The sequence below is a fragment of the Acanthaster planci genome, linkage group LG17 (genome assembly GCF_054643075.1).
Source record: "Acanthaster planci isolate LZ-2023a linkage group LG17, COTS_SCS, whole genome shotgun sequence".
NCBI lineage: Eukaryota > Metazoa > Echinodermata > Asteroidea > Valvatida > Acanthasteridae > Acanthaster > Acanthaster planci.
In genome coordinates, this window is record NC_141793.1 from 5,371,079 (window position 1) to 5,383,131 (window position 12,053).

Genomic DNA, 12,053 nt, shown 5'->3' on the forward strand with positions numbered 1-12,053 from the left:
AGTCATGGTTCATCATTTAAAATAATCTGACCAGATGTTGAGTTTCAGATAATATCCTTCAGTTTGGCCTAAAGTTAACCACCCCTGACACGTCACCGATATGCTGAATATTTTGTTCATGCGGTCGCATACTTATAATCAGGCTGCTTTTGAAAATCCTCTGAGCATAAAGAGAGCGCAGTAAGAAAAACAGAGGACATGCATCTTTTATGAGAATGAATTAGTGGTAAGGAGGTTCCGGGCATAGAGTCCTTTAGGACATTCAGACGTCAATGCCATTTAATTCATTTTCATATGCCATTCAATCTATGTTCATGACAGTTTTCTCGTACACAATGGCCACTACAACCACAGTTCTATATTCATCAGAATTTGTCTGAATTAATTTTCTTATCTAAAGCAAAAAAAAATTTCAAACTAACATGAAACTCGTTTTACTTACGTGACATTTTATCTGCCTTCGAAAGATTAAATCGAAATCATTTAATTGGATGCTAATGCTTCCAAGCTAAAGAGATGTATTTTGCTATAGTTGGCAAGCTTTTCCCCGGGTAAAAGGAACTTCCCGCTTTTCTGAAAGCATAGCAGTAATGGAGGTCTCCAAAATATGAGCCTCAAGATGTCCTCAGGTTATCTCATTTTCAGTCTTTTTCTTTCGCCATGTCAAAGGGGTGTGTGTTGTATTTCCAAGTTTTACTGCAAAGAAGACCCTTCATTTCATAACCTAACTTTGGTGATTAATTGTAACGTAGGAAAAAGATAATCTATGACTCGCGGTGTCGTGTTGCTGGTAGCGACGTTTCGGCTGATGGTGCTGCTAGCCTTTATCAGGCAGCTGAAGTCTGGATGTTGCAGAGTCCGCTGGACCGCGTCCGCCGCGTGCCACCCGTGGGCGTAAGGACGCGTGTCCTCGGTGTGGCTCCGTTGCACTCCGGTGCTCCGGTGGTTGTGTTGGCGGATGGTGGGGAGCCAGAACCTAGGGATGTCGATGCCGCTGTCCCTGTTGATGTTGTGTCCATTCAGGCGGATGTGGATGGCATCCTTGACCCGTCTTGTGTACCAATGCTGGTCTTGGTCCACGCACTGCACGTTGTCCCAATTGGGGTGGTGACCAGCTCCCCAGGTGTGCTCGGCTACCGCTGACGACTCCACACGGGAGAGTCTCATGTCGCGCTGGTGCTCCTTGATTCTCTCGCCGATTGGTCTGCCAGTTTCGCCGATGTATACCTTGTCACAGTCACCGCATGGTATCCTGTAGCCACTCCTCTGCGTCTTCCGGGTGGGATTGGATCCTTAGGACGCAAGAGTTGGTTCCTCAAGGTGGTGGATGATCGGAACACGGTGCAGACGCCGTGGTCCTCCAGGATCCTCTTCAGCCGTCCGGAGATATCGTCCACAAAGGGAAGAACGGTGAAAGCCTTGTACTCCGATCGCTCCACTTCGGTGCTGGAAGTGGGTCTTGATGACTGCCGGATGAAGGATGTTGGATACCCGGAGATCGGAATCTCAGGAGTTATTTTCAGACATCTAGGGGGATGTGTTAGGTAACAATAGTCTAGAGTTTGTATAGGGATTGGACATGTGGGGGGACCCATCGGCTCCATGTCGTGCACGGTATGTAGTCGCATACTTTAAAATCAGACTGGTTCCAAAATTCCTCCGAGCACACTGAGAAAAAAAAACAGAGGAGAGGTAATCATGACGTGAATGTCTAAAGAGGTTTCGGGCACAGATACCTAAATGACAAAAAAGGAGGAGCAGAAAGGTGCTCATGTGGTGGATAAAGACTAACATAGCTGTGTAACTGGTAACTCATTCTTTTTGATTTCCAGAATTAACAACCCCGTACAAGGAGTGTGACGACGATCTTGATTCTGAGTTCAGCGTCATTAATGTCACCCGCTTTGTGTCCGGGAATCGTAGCCAACCAATTGATCCCGTTGACTGGTGGACTCCCTCGAGTCCACCGTCATCAGTATCTTCGCCTGAAGGCACATCATACCTGCTTGTAGAGTTCGCACCAAATGCCAAACTGACCCATGTTCAAGTGAACGCCAGTGCAGGTGACGGGATAGCAGTCAACGTGACAGTTGTCTTCAGGTACCGGAAGGATGGAAGCAATTTTGACTATAGTCAAACACTTCAAGGAGAATCAGGAAAGGTGAAGTTATTTCAAACACTAGACTATGTGCAAAACGCCAAGGTGTATCACCATGTTATAGATTCCAGGGACGGCTCCAAGTTAAAGATAACATTCTACGGCTGTGAATCCACCCGTAAGTTTTCATTTACCTCTTTTAAAAAACGATTTCACTTTTAACACAGTAATTTTGTTTTCAAAATGATTCAAATGATATTGATCAGTAGCGTATCAGTGGGGGGGCAGATTTTTTCACAGACTACTTCATAGGTGCCAGGAAAGAAAGTAATCGGTATATTTATTTATTATATTTATATTAGCACCAAAACCCAAATAAAACAGCACCGGCAAATAAAAGCAAGGATGTCGTGACCGTGAGCAATGTTTTTGATATTTTTTCTAGCTAACAACATGATGAATGAACCTTACGCCACATTCGCTTTTGGATTTGCCCTGGCACCAAAAGCTTGATACGCTGCTGATATTGAAGAATTCGAGTCAATTTTCCCATCCCGAATTTAACTCACATACTGACGATGAAATGAACAAAGGATGATAGTTTCAACCCCGTAACCCTTCTCCCGAACCACTGTTGAGGCTGGTATTTCACACGATTTTAGTTTGATGTTATTCACAGGGCTTTTGTTGTCACATGCAATAATTTTCGGAACAAATATGATTTTCCCCTCTCTTCTTACACCTGCTTGCAGAAATCCCTGCAAAATGCCAAGCTGACCCATATTAATGTGAAAGCGCATGTTGGTCGCTTGCACATCTGAGTTAATCAATGTTATCGAATACTTTGTATCTTTCCCAGCTTTGCCAACACCACCCATACCTCCTCCCGGTGAGTAACATTTTTTCTTGGCATTAATATGTTGATAAATAAATATTTGAACGTCTGAAAACAGACAATGACAGTCGCATAATTGTAGGTAAAGTGAATAATCACCTTCCCCTCGTTTTGGCTTTCCTATTAAACTCTCCTTTGTCTTTACCAAATTTAACTTATCATAATTTGTAAAGATCTAAACAAGCAACTGATTTTTGACACGATTTGTGTCTGCAAACCTTTTACAATATTCTGTCTACCTTCTACAAAATACCTCTTTCTGATGGCAATAGAATTTTCGTCAGAGCTCTGATTGCGCTGCATATTTGCACAAAGTCTCTACTTCCGAAATTTCAGTCTAAAAAAGGGTGATTTGTTCCAATTAGGGGAGGAAGTATAGTACGGAAAGTTAGCGTTGGAGTATTGTTTAGCAATGTTTGAAAGATATATGTTATTAAAATCCCAAATTAAACTTTGGGATAGAGAGTCAAAAAACCCTTTCCACTTTTCATCCATCACTGAGAACTGCAGTTGAAGTTAACTGTCTAGATAACCCTCATAAATACTGTATAAAGCCATTTCGTTTTTCCCTTTGATCTTTATTATTAATAAGAGTTGATAAGCCTGTTTTGTTTCACTTGAACACAGCGTGCCCTCCTGGAATGCGACGTACCCCTTGTGACAATCCGTGCGTCAGGTTTAAGTGCAGCGGCTACTGCTACTCTAGAGTGCTTTATGATTTCACTACTGGTAGAGACTATTGTTGCGCGTGTCAAGAGGCCTCAGGCATGAAGAGCTCGAGATGTAGAGATGATTGCTCGTGCCCGAACGGAAAGGTTATGGAGAGGGTACAGGTAAAATGCCATCTGAGAGGGGTTTCCGTTAATTTGCGTTTTAAATATTCAAACACCGTTTCGTATACATAAAACAATCTGACGAAAGGCAAGTGGACACCCTCTAGTCTTTTCACTACATTATTTGAAACGACACAAGTCCTGTATATCACGGAGAACATAAACAGTCCGCCTTGAGCGCTTGATAGGAGGTGGATACACTGTAGATTTTACCGCGATTGTACAAGATTGGCCCAATTAAGAAGTACAAGATTTATTGCAGTCTTCACTGCACTGACTTGTTTAATGTTCGAGCTGCTTTGAGAAAAACCTTTCTCTCCCCTACTTTCCCTCTTTGAGCCTTTATAGAACCATTGATTTTTTTTTGGGGGGGGGCATCATTGAGCAGTGAAGGTACTGCGGTCATTTGAAGCAAGATATGGGACGGAGAGAACCCCACCCCCGCCTTTGTGTTTGTCATTGTTTGATTGGAATCAAGAGTGTGTACAGGGATTGGACAGGTAAGAGGTGGGGGTACCCCTCCGTCCCATATCTTGCCTGGTATAACTGCGGTCCACTGGCGCCTCTTGGGTACAACACGATGAGTATGTGCATGTTCGATCGCGTTGATTCTTCATGACCGTTGATGATTCATGATGTTTGCATCCGTTTCTGAGTCAATGAAAATCTAAAATCCATTCTCAGTTTACTAACAAATCATTATGGATACAGAGGAATGATATCTGAAAACATATAAGAGGTTTAAGGTCTGGAAATCGCAGTTCTTCTTTAACCAATCTCCTATCGCTCTGCACTGAGCTAGGAACCGGCACCGATGTTACACTTTGGGCCATACCATTATGTTTTGGGGGTGATATTGATATTGCAACATTCATTTTTGCGTTAAGAAAATTCCTTTTCTTAGATAAAATCTAACTTCGAACCGATCCAACTTTTCTTCTATTTGGTACCTTACACTTATTTTCCTTTTCTTAAAGTTTTCAATGCGTTTTGTGAATTTCTGCCGGTGTGTTTGCTGCTTTAGGTATTACCCGTTTATAATGATTCCTAGGCCTACAACATAATGCACAATAAGAATCGGCGTCTGTTAACGAATACAATATTTTAAAAGAAACGAATTTTCAAACAACGGTCGCACGACCATGGTGAAAAAGAAAAAGGAACAAAATGTCAGCGTTCTCGAAAACGACAGCAGTCTGCGCAGAAATGTGTTCAGATTGACTGAGGCAATCAGTCCTATTTCTGTGATTTTACCGACGTCGTATCTTACCTTTCTAAAGTTTTTAAACGATTTTAGAAACCGTCTAAAGTGAGGTTTACCTTTTCTCGAAGCACAAGACTTGCAAGAAATGCAGCTGCACGAACAATACCTGCACCATCGTATACCCAGGTTGCATTACAACAACTTTGCCAACTGGTAAGTGTGATCGGCCTTTCTCAATCTGATTACTAGGAAGCTATGCAAATGCCATGCAACTTGCTGAGATCTTCACGTGTATGCGTTTCATCTCAGGATGAGGACGCATTACGGACCACGTGTTAATATCAGGATGACAAAATCTTGAAATTGAGATGCCAGCATCTCTATCTGACAACGTCCCTGATGTAGGATACCAACATCCTCAGATAAATTATCTCTGAATGACATCATCGTGAAGTCAAGACATCGGAATGTCCACTATAATTTCTGAATGGCCACTTGATCCGCATGCCAACACCCCCAGATAAAGTATCGAACACTCTCAGGATATAATCATTCCTTGGAAACCTCAAAAAGATGTCAACATCCCACATGTAGGATGCCATCATTGCCAGATAAACTATATAGGAATGTCGCCATAACGGAAAATCTGAAGACACCCTAACATTTTCAGTGATAACAATACCTATTTATAGGTAATTCCCAAAAGTAGGGGTCCAAAAGGGTTACATGTTTTTGTCCCTATTACATCTGACCTTATCACCGGAATTGATTCCAAACGAATATTTTTGTTTGGCAGATAATTTTCATTAATTTTTCATCACTCTTTGAAATTAGAAAATGTGTTCTGAACTTAAAAATCATGTCAGATTGGACAGGAATACGAAAAAAAAATGGACCCCAAATTTCTGAAATTACCTATATGCCTGGGGTATCTGGACTAAATGTGGACCATGCAGTAAACGTAAGCGATCAAAAGAGAGTCTGCGTCACTTTCACGAGACCTAATTGAAATAACAAGGCATGCTTTCACCTTCAGAATTTGATAACAAAGAGATGCTGCAAGGAGCCACCTTTTTTATCTAAATCTCGTCTGGGGGAAAGTTGAGGATAAACTGAACGTATTGCAGAGGAATGTTCCTGGAATGAAGTTATCAGTATTTGTATACACATTCTCCCCCTACCCCAACCCCCCTTGCGGTTTTGGGCAAGCAGGCCACTCAAGGGCAACTGGTAACAGAAGAGCCACAGGCAAAGGACTGCACTCCTTTATTCCTCATTTGGAAAAAAAATATACGTCGTCCCTTTCATAAAACACAAAGTTTCTTTGGATTGTTTTCTGTTGCTGGAAAGCTACGGTCTTATTTCAGGCGAATACAACTTTATTTGTATTTTATCTGGCAATGTTACTGCACAAAAGGACATTAACAAGAACAGATCCTGTACTACCCTGTATCTCAAACAATCTTGCTGTATTTTTTTTTCATTAGCCAAAAACTCATTGCATATTGTACGGGAAGTTAAGCATAATGCTGCTTTGTATTTTGTTAATATCTTTTGATGTAAAATACTGAAAATCTGTTATCGCAATCATGATCAGACAATTTTGGCAAGGGAACCTTTCAAAAATATGAAGGTGAATACTTCTAGTTTTGAATTCAAAACTTAATAGGTATGGAGGTATTACAAGGGGCAGAGGTAACACAACGTGTACATTTAATGAGCAAGTGAAGCAAAATGTACATATTTATACAAAGATTTTATTTTTTTCCCAAAGAACCATCTGATTCAGTCTTCCACGCGTGACACATGACCACAGAGAAAATGTGTTGAGTGATCTGAGGTCAGTCTCTGGAAACCGCAAACCACTTAAAAAACTGACCATTGCAAAATTCCTCCAGATCTCCCCCTCAATAAATGCACAGCTACTTGCGGGGAAATTGCGGGGAAAGGATTCACTCTCCCCACAAGTTTACTGCAATTGATCCCGGACAAGATTTTGAGATACTGAAGGGTGGCATAAACCCAATTTTGAGTGCTTGATTGTTTTCATCATTTTAAGGTTCACTGTACGAAACGCTTTGCCGGTGTATGCTGAATTTAACCTTTTCGATTTCTTTTACAAATTTGGACATTCTTTTTGAGAATTAATTAATTATTGTTTGTCAGCTACACTGTTCAAAAACGGTAGTTGATATGGTATGTGACCAATCGTAACTGGTCGATTTGTGGTAGTGGGCGGGGGGCCCTGTCATGTTACACCCAATCATACTCATTTGACTTGACCACGTGGCAGCAACGTATCAAGCTTTTCGCGGGGGGGGCAATTAAAAAGTTCCTTGGCATACCACTCTACAAAAACAGGGTGGACGGGAGTAATGGATAACCATTGAGGAAACCTCTTTTCTGAGCACAGTAGGGAAGATCATGGGCGCATCTTCCTCAAAAGCACTACGTCCCACCTGTTGGAGGATGCGATATGGATACTATTGTGCAGACACCAAACGATCTGTGGGAGAGTTCGTCAGATGCAAATCCAAAGAACAGTACCTAGGCCTCTACCTTTTCTGAAAATGATTTGGAAACGGCCACAGACACCGCCAGATACGACGATCTGCAAGCTATCATTGCGCAAAACACTGTCATCGTTTTGTAGATTTGAATAATGGAATACATATTTTCTTAAATTTGTCTATAGCTCTTACTCCAACTGGGACCCAAGAAACTACGCCCGGTACTTTAATGTCGAATTAAATAACTTTAGGCCTATACTGAAAATTGATTTGTTTTCTTTTTCTTATTTTTTTGACCAAAGTACCAACTACAACCGAGAGAGTGTGCAACGAAAACCTGGACCATTACGATCCGGTGTCTTTGAGCAGAGCTACTGAGAATGGCATCTCTATCGGTCCAAACGATTTCTGGAAGCCAAGCAACCCTCCCAATGAGACTAACCCTTATTCAGGGTCCCACCTGTCGGTTACTTTTACTCCAAAAACTGAAGTAACGTCTGTCACCATCTACATGGGTAACGACAACCTCGAAGTCGTGAAGGTTGCGTTTAAAGTCAAGCCCGGTGACCGGGAGGAGCTGCTACCCTTACGGAGATCGAATGGCTACGACGTATTTGACGGAGTACCTGGACAGAGGATTGTACTTCCACCCGACACACCATACGTTGTGGAAATAGAAGTCTACGTACTGAACCCCCTTCAAAATGACAGCTTCAAAGTTGTGTTCAACGGCTGTGAGCATGTTGGTAAGTAAACAAGTCAACCTGCTGTTGGTTGTAGAAAATAGTGTCGTGACCATTGAAGACCTTTGACAAGACCAGACACAAGACTGTGCACAAGACCTTTCACAAGACCAGTCACAAGTAACAGGGTGAACAACGACAATGGAATGCTTTTGTTGGGGTTCATTTGAATAGCTTTTGGCTTGAATTCAGGCAGGAGGTCTTGTGTTGGTCCCATATGATGTAAGATATGGGACAGAGAGAACGCCCCCCCTGCCTTTGTGTTGGTCATTGTTTGATCGGAATCTCAGGAATTCTTTACAGACTTCTAGTCTAGAGTGTGTATCGGGATTGGACGTGTTGGGGGGTACCCATCGGCCCCATATCGTGCACGGTATCTGAAATAAGGAGCAGTAATAGGAATTGGCCGATTCTAGTCCCTTTTTTTCTCCCTTGGGTACCCACCCGACCCCTAAAATTGAAAAAAAAATCATCTGTTCCAAACCTGAAACGGAGGAGCCATTTGCTACGCTCGCTACATCTCGTTCTCCTAAAAATTTAAATATATTATCAAAACTTTTTTAAAACTCGCCAAACCAAAAAACAACCATGTCAAACCAAACTTATATTATAACCGACAATCAAGAACGGCAATAAACGCTGACAATCTAGACCTAAACGTTGTATACTGTCCTTTTGATCCAGACAGACTCGTGATAGCAGAAGCCATCTTGAAAAGAGCAACAAACATACGCAGTGTTATTCACCCATTTTTATTACCACGATAATGAAGAAAAGCGTCAGTTGATTATCATGCCAAAAAGATCAGTTACAAAGTAGATCTACTGTACAAATTTAACGTCAAGAAAAAAGAAGCAATAAACCTAGACAGATATCAAACCTGTTCTTAACTTCAAGAGCCCATGGTGGAAATACTCGACGATATAAACTTGGCAGCTTACAATTACATCGGCACGCACGCAAACAAAAAGTCTGTCATTCCACAAAATACGATTAACGCTTACAAAGCCAGTCGCAATTTAGACGATCTAGAAAAGAAAGAATTTGTAGTCAAAGGACCACACCCAGACCAAAAAAAAAAAAAAAACAACAACGCATGTATGTTAAGTTGTAAACCATGACCTCGTTGTTTAACCAACATAAAAATCTAATATTGCAAGATAAACGTTGTCACGCTGCCTCGTTGATCTATATCCAAGACGTATATTACGGTACACATGGATCTTTGTCTTGTGACGACAGCGTTATAAAGTCGACAAAGCGTTGTTAAAAATGGCCTGCGGTACAAGATTTGTTTCAGACAAAACGGCGGTGCAAGTGTTAGGAGGATCTGACAACGATAACAACGACTCAGACTCAGATTAAACTAAAAACAAACTTTAAATAAATACATTATATTGAAATCATAGCTTTATAGATCTCAATGTGAATGCTTAAAATTTAGTCTATTATTGAACCATCGTTTCATTGCGAAAAGGTGGTTATTGTTATAAAAAGATTAAATTACTATAAAACAATGTTTCTCCCACCGCATTTAGAAGAGTGTATACTTTGATCATTGAAAAACCTCCGGCAACAGCATATGTGAAAATAAAAGAAGACACTTGTAAGCACACAAATAAAAGAAGAGAAAACTTATTTATTAACTGTCTCGATTGCTATAAAAGATTACAGCCTTATACAGACGTTGAAGCCTAAGTCTAAAGCAAACAAAGTCCTAAAAACAACTGAAAATACAATTTACAAAAGACTAAGTAGGACTCAAAGACTATAAGTTAAACCAAGTTTTACAAGGTAAGACCTCTAGGGGACAAATACCCAGGTCGCTTGTTGCAGTGTGCTTTCATATCGTGGTTACAAACGAAACGCCTAACGAAGTCAGAAGAAAATTTTCAGAAAAACACTGGAGCGATGCCGTCCATGAAGTTAGTCTATTATATAACAAAGGATGTTAAATCAGATAGAAACGTACGCATTTTATTAGTTTGAAAACCCGCAAAATTAAATTGAAGCACATCACTGATAACTCAAAAGGCGACAAAGCCGTTTTCAAAAACATAATCTTTGAAGCTGGTTACAACTTAGACCCAGATAGACTTGTGTTGAGTCATTGTATTCAGTTTAACACCTACGTTAACTTTTATAACGGGCAGTCTTTAGACATCTTACAAGCAGTGTGGACCAATCAACAATTCCGCAGTGAATTTGAATCAGCTGAAAAGTTAAAAAGCTGATACCTAAATGAGTTGACCTTTTTCGTACTAGGAGAACTCTTGCAAAATCAAAACACTAGAATTATCATTGAACTGAGCATTTTGACATTTGAAATATGAAACATATACATTAAAAGGACATGACAACGAACCTTTATCCTACTCTAAAGAGTGGTGACCCTTACAAAAGCGAACCGGTAGAAACCAAAGTCTACAGACTCCAAAAGATTGAAGACATCAAAGCTCGGGTTTTACAAGAACGTAACCATGAGAGGCCTCTTACAAAAAGCTAAAGAGGGGGATATGCGCGATACAATTTGTGGAACACAAGGTCGAACTACTGAAAGCAGTGACAGCAGCAGTGGGCATCTCCGCAATCATGGGAGTTATAAGCGTTCCTACTGGCCTCGCGTTGGAAGGAAGCAGTATAGGTGCGTTTACTTTTTATGCCCTACTTAATTATGCATCTAAACGTTTAACGGCAAAAACTAAAAAAACACGACCAAATCAGAGTAATGGCAGACGCCAAGTTAAACACTATCGAAGAATATGTATCTCTTGCAATCAAATATGTTGACGTATCTCACGAAAATTGTGTACTAATTATGTCAGAACTCAAACAGTTGAATGAACGTTAAGTGTTAAGAGTTAAGCTCCAGTGGCCTCTCCAAAAGAGGCCACTTCCTCTTCGCAGGGTTTTAATCACCGTTTGTAGTTTGTAGTAACCTATTTCTTGCAAACCAGAAAAAGCTCTTGCTTTGATGTATTTTTTGGTGAGAACTGAAGAAGTGGACTAAATCGTTTTTGAAGATATGAGGTCGTATTTCCCAGTTTCTAAGGTTTCCTTGGAATCGTTTGATCTGTCGAACGTCTACTTCTTCAAACGTTTCTGGTCGTGCATAAGCTTTGATCGCTTTGATCAAGTCTTTTTTTTGAGCATGCGACCTTGTTTACCATCAGCGATCGGTCGTGATTGGTTATTTTGTACCACTTGGAGCAATTGTTGATTAGTTTTGTGATCCAGATATTTAAATTGTTTTAGGTTCTCTGTGATCGCTAGTATTAAGTCTTTGCGTGTGTAGCGCCTGAGTCTCTGCGACTCTGGTAGAGGAACGTTGTATATTCGATGTTTTAAACTAAAACTGATGTTTCTTTTCATTGGTGATACTTGGGGACGGCAGGTCTCTAAACCAGTCTGGCATTTTGATTCGGTGACATTTCGCTTGTTTGGTAAGCGCTTGATAATATTTGTAAAAACATGTTTAAAATTCTCTTCAATTTTATTATTTTATTATTAAACCTGTTGAATTAAATGTAAATAGTGTGCCATGACTTGAAGTTTGGTTCGTTATTTACATAGTGTCTACACTCTTTTAAACCAGAACAGTTAAAACAATTAAAGCAGTTACTACAATCAAAACATTCCTTACAGTGTATACAGTTGACACAGTTTTGACAAAATTTTACATTCGTTGCATTCGAGACAATCTTTACAGTCAATACATAATACTAAGCGTTTGCCACATGTACAGTATTTACCAAAAAGTTACTGCCAGA

General features: G+C 40.5%; 1 protein-coding gene across 4 annotated transcripts in view; it reads left to right on the top strand.

Annotated features, from left to right (window-relative positions):
- Nucleotides 1–12,053, top strand: part of LOC110990692 (uncharacterized) — a 110,956-nt gene that overhangs the window by 39,375 nt on the left and 59,528 nt on the right. For all 4 annotated transcript variants that reach the window (XM_087148005.1, XM_087148006.1, XM_087148007.1 and 1 more), the window contains exons 26-30: nucleotides 1,833–2,276; nucleotides 2,958–2,987; nucleotides 3,621–3,826; nucleotides 5,159–5,243; nucleotides 7,843–8,286. In XM_087148005.1, coding sequence (XP_087004131.1) covers nucleotides 1,833–2,276; nucleotides 2,958–2,987; nucleotides 3,621–3,826; nucleotides 5,159–5,243; nucleotides 7,843–8,286 — 1,209 coding nt within the window. The remainder of the gene's footprint in view (nucleotides 1–1,832; nucleotides 2,277–2,957; nucleotides 2,988–3,620; nucleotides 3,827–5,158; nucleotides 5,244–7,842; nucleotides 8,287–12,053) is intronic.